The sequence below is a fragment of the Heteronotia binoei genome, chromosome 2, assembly GCF_032191835.1.
Source record: "Heteronotia binoei isolate CCM8104 ecotype False Entrance Well chromosome 2, APGP_CSIRO_Hbin_v1, whole genome shotgun sequence".
Lineage (NCBI taxonomy): Eukaryota > Metazoa > Chordata > Lepidosauria > Squamata > Gekkonidae > Heteronotia > Heteronotia binoei.
The window spans coordinates 151,347,127-151,370,380 of NC_083224.1; the positions used below are offsets into that span (position 1 = coordinate 151,347,127).

The window sequence follows — 23,254 nt, forward strand, 5'->3', positions numbered from 1 at the left end:
TTGGAACTAGTCCTGATCCCTGTAACCTGCAATTTATCTTGAAGCAATATAGCCTCCTTCTTATACTTTACCCAGCTGAACATACAAAGCTGTCTTGTTCTATCTAATCCATCTCTCCAATGAGCAGTGGCTCTCCAGCTCCCAGGTCTTTAATTGGAGGGGTCAGGAACTGAACATGTACTCAACTGCTTCACCTATTATATAATGCCATTTTCCCTCCATTACTTACCTAAGTTTGTTTGTGCCTCCTAAGAATCTACATTTTTCAAAACGTCATATATTCCATTATAGACAAAACATGCTAATGGGACTATTTCTCTTTTTTTGCTAAGGGTTATCTTGTAGGTTGCTTTTTAATTTTAAGAGAGGCTAGTTTCAAATGTGTTATTTTATTTGGGTGTTGTCATAACATAAGGCAAGATATTTAGGAGAAGGATAGCAGTAATTTCAATACATAAATAAATACCTTAACTGGATTCTCTTCTTTCTCCCAAAGCTAGTGTTTCATAAAAGATTAATTGTTATTTTGCTCTTTCCTTCTCTACACCATTTATTCATTTTATTAGAAGGGAGAAACATGCCCTTGGTTCCAGTGAGCTTTTTCACTCAATTTTATGTCATTCCCTGTCTCATTACAATCCCCACTGCATGTGCCTTTTGAACACCCACTATCCCCAGCATTTCCTCTTTATGGTGAACAAAGGTGACCTCTGCCTAGGGCCTCCCATATCCTGAAACCAGCCCTGACCTTGTAGGTAACTTTCTAGTTCCTCTGTGAGGGTTGATGGGTCATGCCATGTCCTGAAAAATACTCGGGAAAAAATGGTTCCAAAATGGATTCAAACTTATTTTTCTTTGGGCTTTCTTTTTCTCTTCTGTGCTAGATGAATTATACTGTGAGTGCTGCTCTAGTAGTAGCAATATTCATTGGTTTTGAAAAGAAAGCTTACACATCGCCAAGCAACCTCCCTGCACTTATAGTTTTGCTACTTCTATACGGGTAAGTAATCTAGATGTCTCATTAATTTTTACTAAGACCACTGTATAGGCTATGATTTACACTGAAGTGATGTGTTGTGTGGAGGTTCAGAAAAAGACACATTCAGGGGAATAACACAGAACTGCAATACAGGAATGCCTCAGAGCAGTATAAAAATGGCAGTGTTACCAAAAATAACTGTGTTGTGTCAAGCAAACGGTGTGGCCTGGAGGATTCTGTACTGATACCAGTCACACTTAATTGCAGACAACTGTGGCACTATTGCATCAATGATTGTGCCCTCCTGTTGTTTGGATCTCTTGCCACCTAGCTCAGACAAATTTTGTGGAGAAGATAACTTGGCTGTAGCAGAGCAATAGTTGTTCACTCACCAATAGTTGTTCACTCATTAACATGCTTATGCTGTTATGTGTAGCAAAGCTTTGTGTATTGATTCGCTTCTTTGTCATCTGAAAGAAATCAGTAAAATGTAGAATGTTGAAGTGAGGAAGCATGGGCCCAATGCGTTAGTGGAAATAAAGCCAGATGAAAGATGTTTTCTCATCTATTTTCAACAAAACAATATATATCAAGAAGAAGAAGACTGCAGATTTATACCCTGCCCTTCTCTCTGAATCAGAGTCTCAGAGCAGCTTAAAATCTCCTTTATCTCCTTCTCGCACAACAGACACGCTGTGAGGTGGGTGGGGCTGAGAGAGCTCTCCCAGAAGCTGCCTTTTCAAGGACAACTCCTATGAGAGCTATGGCTAACCCAAGGCCATTCCAGCAGGTGCAAGTGGAGGAGTGGGGAATCAAACCTGGTTCTCCCAGATAAGAATCCACACACTTAACCACTACACCAAACTGGCTGTCAACTATGTAGCACAATAAAAGTACTTTATATATCAAGCTTGTATATATATCAAGTATTGGGAATGTACTTTATATATCAAGTATTGGGAATGAAAATCTACAAATCATAAATGGGAAACAGTTCTGTTCTGCAATAGGGAGAGCGCTCTAGTCCTGACAACAAACAAAAATTCCGCAGAGCTTAAGTAGGTAGAAACAAATTTTGATCGAATAGCTCTGTAAATAAGATCATAGTGACTTTCAACCAAGTATGGTGGGTAACTAATAGTCTCTCCAAAGTGTGTTCATCCAAGAGTATATGCTAGAGTTGTGTATTGTTGCTTTCAGATCCCGCCAACACTTCATATCATCGTCAGACTGTATCTTCATCAAGTAGTTAAAAGTAGCTATATAGTACATCAGTATTATTAGAAGTATGAGTCAAAAAGTACAGTTGACTTCAGTTCAAACACTTCAGTTGCTGGTATAGCTTCTCATATATATGTATTGTTTGGTTGACTATTCATTACAACTGTGGATTCTCATCTGTTATATTTTCACCTGTTCTGACATTCTTCAGTTTGTACCATATTTTTTGTACCATATGAAACCTACTTTGGTCATCTCAGGAAGCAATGCTTGGGGTATTGATTTTTTCCCCCCTGGCTTTTGTCTGCAGATGGGCCATAATTCCAATGATGTACCCAGCATCCTTCTTCTTCGATGTTCCCAGCACTGCCTATGTTGCCTTGTCTTGCATTAACCTCTTCATTGGTATCAACAGTAGTGCCATTACTTTTATCCTGGAGCTCTTTGAAAACAATCCAGTAAGTGGCTCTTTTTCATAGGGTTTAGCTTTTAGTCACAATCCAGAGAGTGGTTTCTGCTGATGCATGTGCAGCCAGTTTTAAGAAGCAAACAAGAGTTTGGTAGAAACAACCTGGAGGCTTCCAAGGAATCAAGAGAGCAGTTTGGAAATCCCTTCCCCATAACTTCCCTCTTATGGATTCTGTGATGTTTCTAAAGGTTGAACAGGCTGTGAGCTCTCAAAAGCTTGAACCCCAGCAACTTTTCACTTTAACTCAGCTGCTCTCTGTATTCCATCCCATCACTCAACATTAACTTTTTATCAAGCTGGGTTTTCCTTTTTCTTTTGGTTAATTGTCAGCCATATTTGTCCACATACACAGGAGGCCCCTAGGAATGTAGTAACCCAACCTTATTCTTAGGTAGTCTGATTTTTCAGTTTTCACCATCCATACAGGAACCTTACCATGATGGGCTGGAAACCCATAAAGCATCAATAGGAAGAAGGAATAAACTGGAAATTTGCCCTCCCCTCCAAAATTCTGTGAACTTTCTGGGTCTTAATCTGTTAGAGTCCATACTCCTTTCCTTTTAAACTGACGTATAGTTGTTCTCAAAATTATTTCTCTTTTGGAGAATTTGCAGTCCTTATTGTGCTTTTTTAAAAGGTTTTTTTCCCTCTTTTGGTTAATTTATTGTCGTATTTACTTCTGTATACCAAGGGAACTCTTGCTTGGTCTGTGGGTTTTGTGCCATTTGTTATTCACACGGGGCTGGCCAGTTGTAACAGTCAGCAGTGAAATTCTTAGAAAGCCTTTGGTATGCCTGCACTTCTGGACTTCAGCATAAAATATTATGAAATTATGCAGAAGGAGCCAGTACCCTTTGTGGGTCACTTCACCTCTCCTTCTTCAGTTGCATAGGAGAAGAAAGCTCCTTCAGCCATCTAGATATCCTGTGCCCCTTTTGCATGCTACATTTGTATGGTCCCATATGCAGAGCAAACCAATGCATGAGTTTTTACTCATTACTGCAAACTAGTAGGCAATGAGCTGTGTGGTCTTTTCGTTTAACTTCAGAATGGTTCCATAAATTATAAAGGCTTCTGTTATATCTGAGTTTTATTAGCACATATGTTTTCTTGTCTGTTGCAGTATTTGCTGAAATTCAACAAAATGCTGAAAAATATTCTCCTAGTTTTTCCTCATTTCTGCCTGGGGCGTGGACTCATTGACCTGGCTATGAACCAAGCTGTAACTGATGTGTATGCTCGATTTGGTAGGTACAATAACAATGGAATTATTACTGGGTGCCCTATAACTAAATATGTGGTAGATTGACTTTTATCGTCAGTCTTGCTGCAGTCTAAAGAAAGACATTTCTAATTACTTTGAAGAAGAGTTATTGTTATGCCCCACTTTTCCCTACCCAAAGGAGTCTCAAAGTGACTTACAATTGCCTTCCCATTCTCTCCCCACAGCAAGTACCTTGTGAGGTAGGTGGGGCTGAGAGAATTCTGAGAACTGTGACTGGCCCAAGGTCACCCAACTTCATGTGGAGTTGTGGGGAATCAAACCTGGTTCTCCAGATTAGAGTCTGCCACTCTTAACCCCTACACTACGCTTTGCCACCGCCCAACCACGTCCCCCTCCATGATGTGACAGATGTAGAAGCAATTAATTTAGAAACTTTGTGTACAAGTTAAGACATTAAATCAATATAGCACCTCAGAGAGGGCTGTGACTTATTGTAAGAGTATACACTGATCCCAGATATCTCCAGTGAAGATCCCAGTCCCAGATATCTCCAGTTAAAAGATCTTGGGTAGCAGACATTCAGAAAGACCTTTCTCTGCCTGAGTACCTAGAAAACCATTGCTGTAGTTGGAGTAAACAATATTGATCTATGTGGATTGAAGGACTTATTTGATTTCCTGGGTTCAAATATTCTCACTGTAGATGAGATGGCAGCCCTTTTCCTGGTCTGTACTATTTTGTTACAGATTGCAGCTGCAGAATCACATGGGGGAAGTCTTTCCATGCACAAAATAACATGCATATAAAGAGCTAGATGTCAGGAAGAGATAACGGATGAAAACACAGATACTAAAAACCAAAGAATATATAAAGATCTATACGTTAATACAGATCAGCAAATACCATCCAAGGAAAAAGCCTCTAAAACTGATCAGGGTTTATAATGTTAATATTAATACTAATATAAAATCTACTAACCTCTAACCTCAGATGGATATAAGTAAAATATATACTACTCCTGCTGGAATATAAACAATTACGCTATTGAAAGTTAAATCCCCCTCTACCAGAAGCTTTGATCCCCTGAGAAATTCGAATAGTACAAAGTTTCATTGCTTGAGCATTAAGAATACATTTTTTTCCTTCCTTGGATTCCTCCTTGTAATATTTATATAGCTTCAACAATACAAAGTACTGAGTAGGTGACATTTCTTGCCAGATCTCAGTTATCCTAATAAATATGAAATAGACAGAAAAGCGACCGTTAGAGACTGGGAATGATGGTGCCAGTGGTGTAGAAACCTGAGAAGTCCCTTCAACATGGAGGCGGGGTGGATTTATTTTCTGTAGTGATTTCTTATTCTGTATCCACCAAATTAACTTCAAAAGTAGCTGGAATGTCTTTTGTCATTCCATGCGCTTCCTTTAATTAGATGAAGCTCACCACTACAAAACCAGCACAACATATTTGTTCTCACTGTGCCATGAATGAAAAAGGTCTGGCTATGAATGTGTCATAACATTAAATATTAAATTAAATGAGGGGCCTGTAGCAATGGGCTCATTGGGAACCCTTAATTTATATCTCCTCTCCTGTTATTGTAATTCACTGCTGCATAACAGAAAACTTGCTCTCATTAAAAAGCCTCTGGTCCACTACTGGAATGCCACTATCAACAACCTCCGCATGGTAAATTATCCACACATAACCATCTCTAACACAAAGCAAAAGACTGTGTGTGAATTGGGGCTGTCATTAAGTCAGTTCCCCAAACAGTGAGGTGCAGTGAGGAAATTCACTGTGGGATGATTCTGATTCTCATGGGTGTACTGTTGCACATTATAACCATAGGATGGAAAATCCACCATGAAGGCACTGTTTTCATTAACACCCACACTGTAAGAGTCATATGGAGACTGGCTTTGAGATCTTCATCCCCAGCATATACAAAGCCTCTATATGTGTAGCAGCATTTTCACATCATTTTCCTTTTACCTTTGCCTCTTCTTTTTTCATCCTCTCCTGCCTTCATTGGTTTCTCTGTATCACAGTTTAAATTTCAAACTCTTTGGTGCAGGGTTCTGGAAAATGTTATATACGTTCAGGGAGAGATGTTACATACAACCTTAGAGATGAGCCCAGATAGGCAGGAAAATAAAGTAGCAGATGCCTGGATTATCCTTTGTTTATTTGTTTTTTCCTTTCTGTATTTGAGTTAACACAATTGAACTTCTCAAAAGGCACCTAGTTAAGCATCCTTACTAGGAGACTTCAGGAAATTGCATAGTGGTTGCTAAGTAATTATGAAAAGAATTATATATTTGCATCTGAAGTCAATTAGTTCAACACCTTTTGTTCTGATGAGCAAGACTTTATCTGGTTACTAAGTCAGCTTGATTTTTGTGGGTTTCATCTCTTAAGGAGAAGAGCATGTTTTGAATCCATTTCATTGGAATTTTGCTGGAAAGAACATGGTTGCTCTGGCGATGCAAGGAGTTGCCTATTTTCTTCTGAATCTTCTGATGCAACGTGATTTCTTCTCTACAAGATGGTATGTTGAAAAATCCACAGACTTCAGATGTCTTATGACTATGTGTTAACATGTAGAAATGACTGACTGCATTTGTGGTTTTTAAAATATGCTGCTCTTCAGACATTATTAACTCATGCAGTATGGTTTCATCAGGTTGCCTCAAGATATCCTGATGCCTATTGTGGATGAAGATGAGGATGTTGCAGAGGAAAGACAACGAATAATGAATAGAGGGAGCAGAACAGATATCTTGAAATTACATGAGTTGACCAAGGTAATCTTCCAGGAATGATAAAATATCCATTTCCTTAGTATCCACTTGGGCAGGAAAGACAGTATACTTCAGCAATCTCTTCAGAAAGGGCACAGTCCAACTACATTGGTAAACCATCTGGATATTAAAGTTTGTATTTTTGAAGGTCTCACCCATACTGGCACTATTTTTCTTATATAAATCCTTTGTGGCCACCATTTTCCCCACTGTACCAATGAAAAGCTGTTCTTTTTCATTAATTGCTGTAACAATTGCCATTTTAAAAGAAGTTTTCCAGTGGTACAACAGGAGAAAATGCAAGGGAAACAGCAATGAAGATTTATTTGAGAGAGAGAGAGGTGTGTGTATATATATTAAAAAACCCTCATCTTATTCTAGATCTATAGAGGTAGACATGTACCAGCTGTGGACCAACTCTGTGTTGGCATTCGTCCTGGAGAGGTGAGTTGTATATCAGCTTTGTAATGCATTTTGAAACAATTCTCATCTGATAATCCTCTGAATTAATAATTATGCACTAATTTATAATTCAGTGCTTTGGTCTCCTGGGAGTGAATGGAGCTGGCAAGACAACAACATTCAGAATGCTGACTGGGGACACTAAACCAACTTCTGGTGATGCTACAGTGGCAGGTTACAGGTAAATTCCTGAGAAATTCCAGAACAGTCTGTTTTAGTCAATAATAGACCATATCCTTGGGATTAAGACCCATTGAGCTCAGTAAAATCTACTTCTGAATAAGCATGCATGGTATCACATTTCCACTGTGCTACCATTACCATGTGTGGCAGGGTGTGGAAAATAAAATTTAAAAATGTACTTTTTGGTGTGAGGAGGTTTGAGTTGGACTTACCCATTTCATCTGACCCCTGTAGGGTATGTGTGGAGGGGGGTTAATGTGGCTCAGTGGAAGAGCCTTTGCTTTGCATGCAGAAAGTCCCAGGTTCAATCACGACATCTGTAGTTAAAAGGCCCAGGTAGCAGGTGAACCACTGCCAGTCTGATTAGAGAATACTAACCTTGATGGAACAGTGGTCTGATTCAATATAAGAAAGCTTCATGTGTGTGCCCTGGGATGAACCTGCTGTGGTCTCTTTTTCTATCTATAGGGTAAAATTGGAGATAGTGGAGGCCAGATTGTCCAAATGAACCAAGTGTTTCTTGTACCAGAATGTAGTTTCTCTGTTAGTGCCATAATTGTCATTTGGTATTAAAGCACTAAACTAGAAACACAAAAGCCCCTTCAACAAGTACTCACAATGAAAGATCTACTTTACTGAGATTGTTGGCTCAGTATTTTAAAAGCATGTTCTTAAATTTGGTTTTCCTGACTATTGCACTGCAGACCTGGGCAGTTACCTGAGATTAATTTCTTTTTTATTTATTATATTTTATTTATTTATTTTAAACATTTCCTGCATTGCCTTTTCTCCAGTTTGGGATCCAGGACAGCTTAAAAATAATCAGCTAACAGCAAAATCTTACAACAATATTCTTAAATACATTAAAAACTTAAAACCTGAACATAAAACTGCAGAGGAGCAGCAGAACAGCTAGATTGTAGGAAGTGGGTAAGAACAAAGAAAAAAAAAAGGAGAAATGTAAAAGAAAACTCAAGAAGAACCCCTTACCTCTCAAAAGCCTTGCTGAAGAGGGCACACCTTGCCTGGAGCCTAAAAGGCAACAATAGAATGCTCTTGATAGATCTCCTTAGTTCTATAGGTAGGGTGCAGGCAGGCAAGTTCATGTGGGAGGAGGTGGCCCATATCGCACCTTTCTTCCTAAATACATTTCATTCACATTGGTGAATTTTAAATTGGTTTTAAATTATTTGTAGTTTGCTTTGTATTTACTGTCTTGTTTTATCTTGAGCTTAAGACCACTGGTCAAAGAAGCTAATAAATAAATAAAAGGATTGGTGTAATCATTTTATATGGAACATTATAGATCATGTGATACAACTTCCATTTAACTGAGTTGCACAGAAGGACATCCAAAGCTTATATATCTACTTATACACATTTACTTGGACATATCGCTGTAGGAAGGATATGAAAGAGGGCTACTTCATTCAGAGTGGAAATCTGGTTGAAAATTTACCAAATTCTGTGTTGTTGTGTAGTTATATGCCATAAACATATACCATGGAAGTGCATATCTGGAAACCCGGACTTTTCAACAACAAAACAACTTTTCAGCAACAAAACATGTAGCCACCTTTCACCATGACTTAGCAGATACTTTCTGTATTTTTAACGCATTTACTTTGGTTGTAATGTATGAAGGAATATCAGCATTCTGAAAAGCAGGGTGCTTGGACTATCAAGAACTGCTCAATGTTTTTTTTTGTTTTATTTTATGTCCCAAATGAGTCAGAAATAAAATTGACCTTGTCCATTCTATTTATTGTTGTGATTGCATCCAGGTGCTTCTGCAGTTTGTTGATGAGTCATGTTAGTTAATATCTGGGCACCTCTTAAGTGAGGCAAGACTCTGATGTGTTATTGTATTCAAACATTGTCATGCCATAAGGAAGGCTTTTTGGAGAGGTAGGATAGAAATAAATGCATAACTTAGAAGGATCCTGTTCTCTCTCCCGCAGCTAGTGACTGAATGTTAATGCAGTTTTATACATAATCTTCTGCCGTTCCTTTTGCCAGCATATTGACTCATATCTCTGATGTTCATCAAAACATGGGCTACTGCCCACAGTTTGATGCTATTGATGATCTGCTCACAGGAAGAGAGCACTTGTACCTTTATGCCCGTCTGCGTGGTGTCCCAGAAGCAGAAGTTGGAAGGGTAATTTTTTTCTTCAACATTTCCTCCTCCTCCTCTTCTTCTTTGCATGACTCTTCTTCTTCGCATGGCTCTTCTTTTACATTTAAAAATGGGGGGGGGGGGGGTTTAATCCAAAATGCACAAAGGGGTTCAGTGTGCTAGTAGCACATGAATGATTCTTTCATACATGAAGTGGAATTTCACATTTGTTTATCTGTAAGAGAAAGGTAAGCAATCCAGAAAGACAAACTGGCTTTTTACACTGAATTACCATTGCACTGAGGCCCATCACCACAGGGTGCCCATCTACACAGGAAGTTTTCATTGCAACTCCCAGTAGGGTTCTCTGTAGATTTCCCTGCATGAAAAGCAAGAGCAAGGTATCTGCTGTTTCTTCCATAACCTCACCAGACCAGTGTGAACATCTTGTCATTGCAACATTGACTTAGGATGGCTAATTCACACAGTAGATGACATAGATTTATTTTATTTGACCTTTTTATGCCCTGCGTTTCTACCCAATGGGGATCCAAAGTGGCTTACATGCCATCCTCACAACAGCCCTGTGAGGTACATGCTGAGAGTGTGTGACTGGCCCAAGATCACCCAGCAAGCTTCCATGGCAGAGTGGGGGTCTGAACCTGAGTTGCCCAGATTCTACTCTGACACTCCAGTCACTACACTGGTTCTCATGTGGGCACTATGAATTCCCAAGCTGGTCCAATGGATTTTCCTAGAAAAGATAGTCATGGGACAACTTGATATGGAAATTAGGAAATCAGTCTGCAAGACATGAGGAACAGCTCACAGATGGGATGTGCAGTGAAAAGTGATTTCCTCTCAGTTGAACTTTGAGGGATCTATATATATATATATTGATTTTCAGAATGCAACGTTATGTTTTACCATTTTACTGCAAAAGTGAAGATGGTGTTCTGTCACTGCTGGAATTTCTTCAGTTGTCATTGTGCAAGCTTATGCTGCAGAGACAACATTTGTAAAGCTGGCAGTCTCGCTTGGAAGCACCACCCTATTTGTTACAAACATACTGTTTGCTCTTGAAGGGAAGTACTTTGGTCAGTTTTCAGCACAAGCTGTTTGTAGACAGCACTGGCTGGCTAGGCCCTTACCAGTCACTAACCCATCTCCATCTAGATCATCTGAATAGATCTGCAGCTAAAATATTTACATTGTCATCACCACCATCAGCACCAAAAATGATGATGTGAAGTCTGTGAAACTGATTATACACACACAGAGTGATTTTTAAAGAAGTTCTTAAAGGTAGTCTGTCAGCCAAAGCATGTGGGGAGGGGCACACCTGATGGTGGAGCTAGTCTTCATCTTGACAGAATATGTGTATATCATGCAGACTGCAACGACAGGAGAGGGATGAAGAAGGACCCAGTATGACTTCTCTTTAAATATCATGTCTCTCTCCAACTAAAGGTCCTTTCTAGACAGTTAATAACCTAATAAATGTGTGGTGGTTATGTGCAAACTGTAATCCTTAGTTGCTGAAAAGATTTCAGTTTCTCTCCAGCTGGATCATCCACCTAGGCAGTGTGGAACATGTTCCTCACATTCAGTGTATGGAATGTGTTCCATCTGTTACTTCAGTAATGAAGAGCCACATGCCCATATCTTTAAACTTTCAAAGATTACTTTTTCAATTTTCTAGAGACCAAGCACTCCTCTGTTCTGAAACAAAGGAATGATCCTTTAAAAACAAAACATTAAGTATTTGTTGCAGACACCACAAGGCATTTATTCTCCCCCGACTTCTGCAGAAAAGGAACTGTGCTTGGGTTAGAGTGATGGACACAGGTTAGGTTCCATGTCTCTAAGAGCAGCCAGTGGTGAGAGGGACAGTCGAAAAAAGTTGAGAGAAAGTCATACTGGCTGAGTGAAGTGAGTAGCAGAAGAGCAACTTCACACTGACTGGGAAAAAGATCAACTTGTAACAAAGAATCCCAAATGCTTGGACAGGGAAATAGTTCAAAAGTTCAACTGAAAAGAAACTTTGTAACATCTGCCTGAATCACTCCAATGTTATGTTCAAACCATAAATAAAAGCTAACTCCTTGCTTCTTTAACCCTGTGGGCTGGATGTGCATTGTCGCCGGGAAAGAAGGCACACACACAAGTTAGGATGTTGGGCTATATATAAATATATATTAGAATATGAATAAATGGTGACAGTGTGTGAAAGCAGCAGCATGTGTGTCCCAATCCACAACGGCATCATGCACTATCTGAGTCTACCCTATCTGGTGATGTCTCTGAATGAAAAAAGAACTTGTGTATGAAAGAGTCAGAGTTCTCCACGTATTTTAAAAGAGGCAAGATGGGTGGTGAGTTGTGACTACTTAACCTACTTGCAACACTGAGTCTGTCGGACAAAGGATGTGGAAGGTAGCAGAGTGTCTGAGTGAGAAAGGATATCACAGCACCGTGGCAGAAAGGAAGCTGTCCTGCCCCTGAAAGGTAGAACATTATAATATAGCAGGTTCAATGCATGAAGAGATGCAGTTGCAGTGGTCAAAGCTCTTTTATTAAGTACAGCATACTAGTGGCTGAACTCTAAGACTGAAAACGAAGCCAACTATATACACTTCAAGGTTCCTGCTATAGGACGCCATTGGATCATTCAAACCAGCCAGGGCCCCTGATTGGAGCAGGGCAACAGGGATTTGGATCCATTGTTCCTGAGTCCCCCAAGCTCGGCTCTAAAGGCTCCAATGAGCCACATAGGAACACCATTAGTTCAACACAACCTTAGTTCACATACACAACAAACATCCACTCAGCTTTTTCACACATGAGCTTATGGAAGTGTTGCTGCAGCAACTAGTCACTTTTCAGAGGGGATGGCATGTTGGTGGGAAGAAGAGCAGAAGTTAGTTAAGGTCTTTCTTAAGAGGAGTGCAATCATTTGCCTAAGGGAGAGTGCAGTATAATTTGGGTCTGCCTTAGTAAAAGACCAGACAGTTTGAAATGTAGACAGTTTGAAGGTGGGGGAGGTGACACATGATTTATAATGCCTATGGGGATCCTAAAGTTGCATGGACACAGCATCCATGGTAGATTTGATCAAACTCATTGTATTTTAAGTATTTTGAAATCTCTTTAATATTCCTTTATTTTCTTCACAGGTAGCAGAGTGGGGAATTGAGAAACTTGGTCTCTTGACATATGCAGATCAGTTGGCAGGCACCTACAGTGGTGGCAACAAGCGCAAGCTCTCTACTGCCATGGCGCTGATAGGCTGCCCTCCTTTAGTCCTTCTGGTAAGTACCTTAATGGTAAGGAAAACAGGCAACACCATCCAGTTCAAGCCAAATTACACATTGTACAGTTCTCCGGTTGTGTGTCTGAGATCAGATGAGTACTGCAAATTCCCCGCTGGGAACTTAATCTTCTGGTGCATGGCAGAGGCTGATTTTGGATCAGGAGTCATGTGCACCTGGGAGGAATGGGCACACAAAACTTGTTTGCTATTCTAGGACAACACTGTGGTTAGGCTCTGCAAGGCTGTAGCTGTCTCTAAGATCCAAAATGTGGTATCTTTGACTTCTCTAAGACACTCAACATAAAATTCTCACTGGCTTTCTTTTGGGATATAAGCTGCGTTCGATATGGTCGACCATCGGCTGCTGACCCGCCGCCTCGCCGACGCAAGAATTCGGGGGCTAGCCCTACAATGGCTCTCCTCCTTCCTGGAAGGTCGGGGACAAAGGGTGGCAATTGGGGGGGAGCTGTCTCAGAGACACCCACTTCATTGTGGGGTGCCTCAGGGAGCAGTTCTCTCCCCTATGTTGTTTAACATCTTTATGCGCCCCCTTGCCCAGATTGTTCAGAGGTATGGGCTGGGTTGTCATCAGTATGCAGATGACACCCAGCTCTATCTATTGATGGACGGCCGGGCTGGCGATGTCCCTATAAACCTGGACCGGGCGTTGCAAGCTGTGGCTGACTGGCTCAGGCTGAGCGGGCTGAAGTTGAATCCAGCGAAGACTGAGGTCCTTTGCGTGGGCCACGTCGGACCGGGAGGGGAGATTACGCTACCAGCTTTTGACGGTGCGTCACTGATACCAGTGCGCAAAGTCAAGAGCCTGGGAGTGCTACTGGAATCCTCCTTATCAATGGAGGCCCAGATAGCTGCCACTGCTAGATCCGCCTTCTTTCATCTCAAGAGGGCGAGGCAGTTGGCTCCCTTCTTGGAGCGCAGCGACCTAGCAACTGTGATCCACCAACAGTCACCTCGAGACTAGACTACTGCAATGCCCTCTACATGGGGCTGCCCTTATATCGAACATGGAAACTTCAGGTAGTCCCAATAGCCAGGCTGCTATTGGGACTACCACGGTGGGAACATGTGCGGCCTGGGCTGCGGGATCTGCATTGGCTGCCGGTTGTGTACCGTGTTCGCTATAAAGTGCTGGTCATTACCTTTAAAGCCCTATATGGCCGAGGACCTGCCTACCTAAGGGACCGCCTCTCCCCATATGTTCCCCAGAGAGCACTGAGATCCAGCTCTCAAAATCTTTTAACAATCCCTGGGCCAAGAGAGGCTAGATTGAAGACAACCAGGGAGCAAGCCTTCTCAGCAATGGCCCCTCGATGGTGGAATCATCTTCCAGAGATGGTACGAGCCCTGCGGGACCTGAATCAATTCCGCAGGGCTTGCAAAACATTTCTTTTCCAGCTTGCCTTTGAAACAGAACCTGGCTAAACTGATGTGTAGCCACTCAGCCATCTTGTGGATATTATGACTCATAGTAATTTAGCACCTATTTTATCTATTTTAACTAATTTATTATGTAATTGATTATTTAAAATTGTTGTTGTACTGTATTGTTTTATTGAACCATGGAATTCCATGCTTGTGAGCCGCCCTGAGCCCGCCTTTGGCGGGGGAGGGCGGGATATAAGAATAAAATTTATTATTATTATTATTATTATTATTATTATTATTATTATTATTATTATTATTATTATTATTATTATTATTATTATATTTTGTATGCTACAGTTCTTGGCAGAATTTGCTAGTCATGTTTTAGCCTTGCTTGTCTTCCTGGCTGCATTGCACCTGTAAGTGACTACATAGTCTCTAAAATTGTTACCTAGGCTTATGATACCTGAGAGATACTTTTTCTGAATTAAATTTGGAGGCCTGCTTCACATATACACCAAAGTTTACTTTATGTGTAAGAATAAGACTGACCTGCCCTTCCAACAGTCTCTCTACCATGTTTCTGTGAGCAAGGCTTGGTCTAGCCGTGCTTCTGGAAATTCCGCTGTATGGAAGAGACTTAACAGTCCAGTCTCACAATAAGCTGCCTTACATTCAGTCAAACAAATAGTCCATCTAACTCCCCTGTGTTTCTACTCTGTCTTTCTGGCAGCAGCTTTCCAGAGTTTTAGGCAGAAGTGTTTTCCCAGCCTAAAATCCTTTTAGGAATTTAAGCTTAGGAACTTAACGTCAGGAACTTAAGCTTTGGTATGCAAACCTTGTGCTCTTCCCTGAAGTCACAAATTCAAGCATCAGCTCCCCCTTTTCCCTATTTTTCTTCTTCCAAAGTGCTGGAGAGACACTGGGGAGAGGCTTTAGGAATTATTCACCCTTGATCCCTCCCCAATTCATCTTCTCTCTGACAGGGTTGTCATAACGATAAATACACACCCAAAACTATATACAAAAATACATACCTGCAAAATAATTTTTATCAATAACCATTTCAACCCATGTGTCCAATTAATGTAGGATTGGTTTGTTCATTCTACAGGTACTACTCAGAAAGTAATTGGATGATACATACGTAGTTTTGCACAGTCCAAAATGGCATCAATTCCCCTGCTTTTTTGGGTCATTAGTTCCCTCCTGCGTATGAATGCTTCCAATGGGAAGCCAGTGATTGGCTAGAGAACTCTGTTTACTTAAGCTAAACTGACATACTGGAGAGAATCAATGGCTACAACAGTTGTCTCCATTTATAGAAGGATCTTGTGCCAATTAAGATCAATTACAATTAGTATACCATAAGAAAAAATATCCACATGATTGCTTCTGCATTACCTTATTTTCTTGTATAAGTCATCACAAATGGTTTTGACTGTTTATAACCAAGCCTGAAAAAAGAAATTATTGATAATGATCAAAGCTAGATGTGCGCCAAAAAAAATCAGTACTTTTCAGGTGTGGGTATATTGAATTGGAAAATTATCAGCATTTCCTGATATTCCTGATTCTCAAGACTAGTATGGTATTTGGATTTGTGATTTTTCAGGAATCCTGATTTTCCCCCCAGTTCCAATGGTTCCCAAAGAGTAAAATGGGGAATCCATCCAGGGGCCTGGGGGGGGGCAGATTTTTGAGGTAGAGATACAAAATTTTTCAGCATAGCTGCTGGTGCCTTTCCTCAAAAGAACCCTCAAGTTTCAAAAAGATTGGTCCATCCCCCCTCAAAGAAGGTGCCCCCATCCTCCATTGTTTCCAATGGAGAGGGAAAAGGTATTTAAAGAGATTGTGGTTCCTTTAAATGCCTTCCGCAAGATTCACATTCACTCCAAAGGCCTTTAAAGGACTTGCAGTCCCAATAAATGCCTTCTCCAAGCTGCGAGTTTACCCAGAAGGCATTTAAAGGGATGATAACCCCTTTAAACACCATTTAACTGTGGCTATGCAATATTCCCCAAGATCCCAAATACTTTTGAGATTTTTTGGTCTTGGCTGTATTGGATAGCCAAAAAGGTACCTAAATGTATAAACAGCTGGAAAAATACAGCAGCTTTTTTTGGGGGGGGGGGGGCTGGATATAGCTGAGTGCATAGCCCTAACCAAAGCTCACTGGCAGACTATTATATTTTTCATCATCTCCAGCTACATTATTATTATCTTGTTCTTTCAGGATGAGCCAACAACAGGTATGGACCCTCAGTCTCGACGTTTCTTATGGAATTCAATTGTCAGTGTGATCAGAGAGGGGAGAGCTGTTGTTCTGACTTCACACAGGTAATGCACATAACTCATGTACAATCAGCTGTGGAACCCAAGACCTGGCCAATTCAAATATTCCAATTCAATGGCCAGTTCAAATATTCAGTGTAAGCACATTGTACAATATCCTAATAACCAAGCATTTCAGCATGTTAAAAATTCCCTGAAGGAAGAAAACTTGCACATCAGGGAGAATCCTACTAAACTTTCTGCTTGAAATGCTAGCATTCTAAATCCAGAAAATATTGAAAGATCTTCCCTCTTTGTTTTTAAGTATTGCAATACCAGAGTGACTGTGTGCATGCTCTTTCTGAATATTAATAGGTCTCAAAGTGAGCTGAAATATGAAGAAGAATAATTGTGGTTTAACTCTTAGCAGTCTGTTATGTATTAATAAGAAAAAACACATTTATTAATGAAGTGAAGATTAAGCCCTTTGTGATCTTCTTTACTTAATTCCACCGAGGTCTATCTAGATGCCTGTGCTGTATCCTCATACTTCCTGTGTATATGTTTAACGGTGCCACTGGGACCATTCAGCACAAGAGGAACAGAGCTGAGCACACAGCTTCCTCTATTGTACCACTTGGCAGGAAACAGGAAGTTTAGAAAATTTCTTCCTACTACTCAGAAGGATACTTGTATCCACCCTGGCAACCACCCACACTTCTCTAGGAATTACTGTCTTTTGTTTTTGTGAAGGCAGAACATTAAGGGCCCTCAAATAGTCTGGAAATAGATCACACTTTGTCTGATTCTTTATTTACTTGGACATGAGACTGTCTTTGAAGCTTCCCTATGGAAGTCATATAGAGCTTCTCAAAGGAAGACCAACAAACACTCAAGGTTAAATAAATATTGCTTGTAGTAGAAGAGCCCCACAGGCCCACTGTTACTTCTTTGTTTGGCTCTTTGAGGCATCTAGACACCCAGTGACTGTCCCCACCCTCTGCCCAACAATGTGCTACTCTCCCAGTTTACCTGACACTTGGAGGAATTTCTCTCTCACTCCTCCTTTAGTATTCTGCCTCCAACTGGTCATTTGAGGAACTGTCCACCAAGAGGGCCAATATTTTTGAGTTTCCCTTCCCACATTGCCATTCTGTGGTTCTGCCTAGTGTCTATGCTGCATCTCCCAGTACTCAGGGACTGGTTACCACAGAGACAGCATACTACACTTGCGCACTCCCAGGAAAACAGTATCTAGTAGCTAAATTCCCTCCTTCCCCAGCACCCTTTTACACAGCAAGTTCAAACAGCAGAAGTCTATGTGGTATGGAGAACAACAACCAGCATGTAAAATAGTGTAGAATTTATTAAAAGTAAAAAGTCCACACACATACCCTGTGCATAGCATCAGAGTGAGCAAGGAATACAAAAGAAAGGTGCAAAACATGCAGTTCTGCTGTCCTTCACTGTATACATGCTCTAGCTGACATTATTCTAAGGCAGGCTCTTTAATTTAGAAGTTACGGTTTCCTGTTCCTAAAGCTTCCTGTAACCTTGTCTAGGCAGCCCCCCTCCCACCCTCTCCACATGGCAATGGCAGCCATCAAGATGGAGCTCAGGTATGAGAGCTCCCTCCTCCAGATGGAATCAGCCAAAAAAGGACTTGCAAATGAACCCCTCTCCTCCATGCTAAGGGATTTTATCTCTTCTGTCTTCCCAGCCCCTTGTGGTTCAAATAATCCTTTCCTGAAATCTCCAGGAATATACCATCTGTCCTTTCACACTCTCCAAGTCTCCATGTCCCTTCTTTATGTCAAATTTCAGCTAAGGTCTGAATTTGCCATTTCATTGTCTCCAGCCAGTTTGACCATTTTATTTTGCCCAGACTGCAAAATAAAAAAGCATTTCCCCACACTATGTTTATCTTGAACAAAAATGAAATACCTGAGAATATGAAGTGGATGCTACTGATCCTCAAGGAGTCAGTTTCATTCTTTAGAGAAAGAAATAACTAGTCTGCAAAAACAGCTGAGCTCCATAGCAAGGCCAAGCTAGATCACAATGAAGGGTCTGTTGTGTATGGTCAGATCCAATATAAACTATTTGTACATATCAGGACTGCAGGGCTACTTTTTATTATTATTATTATTGCTCTCTATTTTACCAGCATGGAAGAATGTGAGGCGCTCTGTACACGCCTGGCTATTATGGTTAAGGGGACTTTCAAATGCCTGGGCACCATTCAGCAACTCAAATACAAGTATGTTAAAAGATTTACTTCTCATTTTTATAGTTACCAGATACTTCTCACTGTGGAAAATGTGTCTAGTTATTGTAACCTTGGGCACAATACAAGAGGGATCGCCTGTGCAAGGCCACAGTAAGCCTGCCTGTAGGGGCATCTCTGCCTTAAACAGCTAATTCATTCTTGTGTTTTTCCTGCAAAGAATCTTGAAATTATGTGTGTTGATGATGGGGCTGAGAATTCTCATTAGAGATTTCAGTTTTCCATTTCTAGTATTCCCTCGGAAGAGCAAATGCCTGGTTAGTCTGTTTTCTGTGGTATACTCTTGCACTGAGGGAGTCATTCAGCTGCTGATTTTCTAATTCCAAATCTGTTCACTTCAACGGGCCATGCTAATTTAGTGGTAATTCTCCAATGATGTCTGTATCAGGATAGTTACTTATAGTGCCTTATTGACTTGAACAACTAAATAGTACAATAAACACAAAGGCTACTTGGCTCATTGCTTCTGTTCTGTTCTCCCAGAAACTTGTGCTGTAATTTCAGCACCACCTTTTTATGCAATAAGGTTGGCTGCAGTGGTTGCTGCAGTTTTTGTCACTATATTGCAAAAGTGGAAACAGGGCCAGTTCTAGACTGGTTGGCACCCTAGGAAAGGCTAACCTCTGCCCTCCCCGCCCCCCCCCCCCCCGGCACTGATAACATCACTGAATCACATGGGGGCACCCATTTGGCGTGCCCAGAAGGCCGGCACTCTAGGCCACCTAGTTTCCCAGTGGCAAGGCTGGCTCTGGGTGGAAAGCCCCTTGTACTATATACTGTCATTAACTCTAAATGAGGCAAGGTTGTGTTCATGAGCTCAGGAGCTGGAAGGACATGGCTGACTCTGCTTCTGTCACCACCCTGCCCCAAAGCCAGAGCCTCTAATACTCCATCTCTTTCACTTCCACACAATCCTTAAACACAGTATATCATGTTGTGCCCAATAAAATTTCTTGAATTCTCACAAGATGAAAGAATTCGGGAAATGGAGTAGAGCATGCCCAGCTTGTGATTCTGTATTTAAAGATGCCTGAGGAGTGAGGAAGGCACAGATATTAAGTGCTGTGGCTGATAGACTGTGTGAGGCACAGAGGAGAGGGCAATAGCAGGAGCAGGGGCTGTTAGCCTTTTATTGAGTTGTATTTCCTTCTGCAGGAATCCTCAGTTATTCAGCTTTAATCTCATATTTTTCAGTTCCTTTTAGAAAATTGTACTGGTTAACATCTGGACTTGTAAAAGTAAGTCAGAGAGTCTTATAACAAGCAAGTTATTCAGCCCAGGCTTAAGGTGTTGTGATCTAAACTGGAAAATCCAAATTCCTACCTGCCCCTACATAGTGCCTATCTGGTCTTGCCCCACACTGTTGCTTCGCATGAATCTGTGTCATCCTTGATATGACAAAACACACTATTACAGTCTTTTTACATTGCATTTCCGCCCAAATATCTACATCAAACATTACTTTTAAGAACAAATACACAAGACTCCCTTTTAACTTGTTAAAAATAATGAAATGGCTTAAATATCTCCTACCCTTTAATTGCATCCATCTCTTGCCTGAGGGTTGACTCATTCTGGTAGATGGTAAGACCAGCCTTGGAAACTTAGCTCTGATTCCCCATTACAAGCATATTTGCTTTGGATCTTTTCCATACAAATTCTTTCATTTCCAGGATTAGATTGCCAGGCTTGGAACATTTCAGACACATCACAGCACAAATTTAGAGATACTTGAGCTAACTGAAATCATTAAACTTAAGAATACTTTACTCTAACCCTCAAGTTAGCTCATTCCAACCACTCCCAAGGTGCGGTTTCATAGCAGGGAATGCAAATAAACTTGATGACCAGGCGCTGAACAAATGATTAAGTTTACTGAGTTCACCAAACATCAAGTCAACTCCTATGAATAATCAGTAGGTGCTGTTTAGTTACTGCACTTATGCTATGTTTCTCCCTATACATGGGGCCCTGAGCAACTAATAACACTAAACTGTACAATTTTTGTATTTAGCCATGCAATTACATATAAAATTGTTGTTAATTATGAGTGCTGGTCTCATGTGGTTTTATCAACTCTTTTTCAAGTGATCTCACTAAAAATAGCATGAGCTCCTCAGATCACTTGTTTATCAAGATTAGTATTATCTAGTATGACTGACAGTGACTCCCCATGGAAAAGGTCTTTCTCATCACCCGTTACTGATCCTTTTAACTGAAAATGCCTGGATTTTAGCTGGGAATATTCTGGTTACAAAACATATTTATGGCCCCACTCCTAAAGAATATTCCTAAATATTCACTGCCATGTTCAAGATGACCAATAGCCAAGATGGCCAAATCTATGGATACTTAAATCAGGTGATTGGACCTGTGAATGGACAAAACAGATCTTTCTGCAAACCTGAACAATGACCCAAGTTTGCAGAAAAATCTGAAATTAAAAAAAAAACAATGCAATGGAATTTTCAAAAAACCCAAATGATTAAAGGAGTGCCTGTAGTTTTGAGAAACAGAAGCCTCTCAGAGACTGTTGCTAGGCAACCACAACAGGCTTGGTTTCTGTGAATAAAAGGCAGGGGAAGGGACAGGGTCTTTTTCAGGACTGTTTTGGCCTTTGGGAAAGGACTGATTGGCAGCTTGATGCCACATGACTTGCATATGTTCTTCCTTCTTGACCATTATGAGTGCCTTTTAAAAAATTGCATATGGCCAATTTCTGAGATAGATTTTATTTATAAGATATATGGATATTTCTTAAAGAACAGTATAGCCCATCACTTTATCAACTTTGGGTATTTCACAGATATGGTGATGGCTACATTGTTACCATGAAAATCAAGGCTCCCAAACCTGGATTGCCTCCAGATCCAAGTCTAGCTGAGCAGTTCATACAGTTGAACTTCCCAGGGAGCATACTAAGAGAGAAGCACTACAACATGCTTCAATACCAGATATGCGCCTACTCACTGGCCAGGATCTTCCGGTTAATTCTCTCCAACAAGGACTGTCTGAATATTGAAGAATATTCTGTCTCACAAACTACCCTAGACCAGGTAAGCTGAAACCTACTGAAACCGTTAAAGCCCCACCTAGGAAACGTAGGCATCTGTCCAAGAATAAATCAAGTCTCTTAAAAGTTTTGAAAATGACTAGCAAGCAATGTTATGGCAATTCTTTATAAAGATTATATGATTCCATATTTCTAGCCAACATGCTTTAATCTTAAAATTGCTTAGGGACATTGCAAGAGTATAGCTTACAACCCCATAGGGACATAGTGCAGTTGTGAATTATACCCTTTTAAACTGTTAACTTAATTGTACTTAGAGTGTAAGGGACAAACTACATTTATGTTTTTTGATAAATTAAGTTGGGGTTTCCTGGACTCAACTCACTTCCCCTCAAGTCACACAGAAGCTGGAGGGAAAGGCATTTTTAAAGATCCCAGGAGCCCAACTCTGTTTGGAATAGTGCCTTGGAGGAAGGAGGGGCTCCTGCCCTTCCCCCCATGCCATTATCCTGAGCTAAAGCAGCCCTGGCAGAAGGTATTTGCATATCTTTGCAGCTGTACATGTTGCAAAAACTCCATGTGGAACTCCAGTTATGCAAGTAGCTCCCTGCAGCGTGGAAAAACACTGTGAAAGCAGGAGCCCCTCCCCCTAGCAGAACTGGGCTCCTTCAAGTTTTAAAAATGCTATTTCCCACAGCTGCTGTATGACTGTAGGGAAAGCTAGTTGAATCCAGGAAACCCTAACCTGTCTCACCAAAAACATAACTCATAGTTTAGCCCTGACTCTTCTTGGGATTGCACTGCAAGTAATTTAAGAATTGGTTTAAAAAGATAACAGTGGATAGTCACTTTCAGTGGGACCAGCCTTCACAGCATCTCCAACCTTTTTGAGCTTGAGAGTACCTTTGTAAATCTGACACAAAATGGCTGACAAAGGAGGTGGAGCCAACCAGGGAGTGAGGTTATACATAACTCTAATATTAACACTTTAACATTGCAGGCAGGCAGCTCTGCTTCAGAATGCCCTTTTTTTAAAAAAAAAATTATCTTGCAGGCACACAGTTCATCTTCAGTCACACAGTGAAGATCCTTGTGCTGTGTTAGCGGTGACTGAACAATTAGAAGGCCTGCTGGGCAGAAGCCACACCTGGTCATGTCTACTTTCAAATAAAACTTGGTGGGCACCAGGAGAGGTGTCAGATATCATGATGTCCACAGGCGCCATGTTGGGGACACCTGTCCTTGTTCTCTCCAGAACTTTAAGGGAAGACTTTAGGGGTGAAATGTCTGGAGACCTGTATGGAAGGTGATGACCAGGGCTGCCAACAGGCCTGGAGAAAAATGCCCTGTCTGCTTAACAGAGGCTTCACTTGATGTTATGCCATGCCATGAAGAGCTTCAACTGCTCATTTCCAAACATTAAGCCTCAATTAAAGGGAGAGGACATTTTTCTCCAGGCCTGACAATAACTGTAGTAATGACTAGTTAAGCAGAGAATGATCTTTCCAAGCTTAGCCC

The 23,254-nt window shown here is 40.9% G+C and overlaps 1 protein-coding gene across 1 annotated transcript in view; it reads left to right on the plus strand.

The window, feature by feature from the left end:
* ABCA4 (ATP binding cassette subfamily A member 4) overlaps positions 1-23,254 on the plus strand; it is a 179,447-nt gene that overhangs the window by 155,376 nt on the left and 817 nt on the right. Inside the window, exons 38-49 of the mRNA XM_060232234.1 lie at positions 885-1,000; positions 2,511-2,658; positions 3,793-3,916; positions 6,317-6,446; positions 6,582-6,702; positions 7,081-7,143; positions 7,236-7,342; positions 9,364-9,505; positions 12,640-12,774; positions 16,399-16,502; positions 18,604-18,696; positions 21,530-21,779. Of these exons, the coding sequence (XP_060088217.1) occupies positions 885-1,000; positions 2,511-2,658; positions 3,793-3,916; positions 6,317-6,446; positions 6,582-6,702; positions 7,081-7,143; positions 7,236-7,342; positions 9,364-9,505; positions 12,640-12,774; positions 16,399-16,502; positions 18,604-18,696; positions 21,530-21,779 (1,533 nt within the window). The remainder of the gene's footprint in view (positions 1-884; positions 1,001-2,510; positions 2,659-3,792; positions 3,917-6,316; positions 6,447-6,581; positions 6,703-7,080; positions 7,144-7,235; positions 7,343-9,363; positions 9,506-12,639; positions 12,775-16,398; positions 16,503-18,603; positions 18,697-21,529; positions 21,780-23,254) is intronic.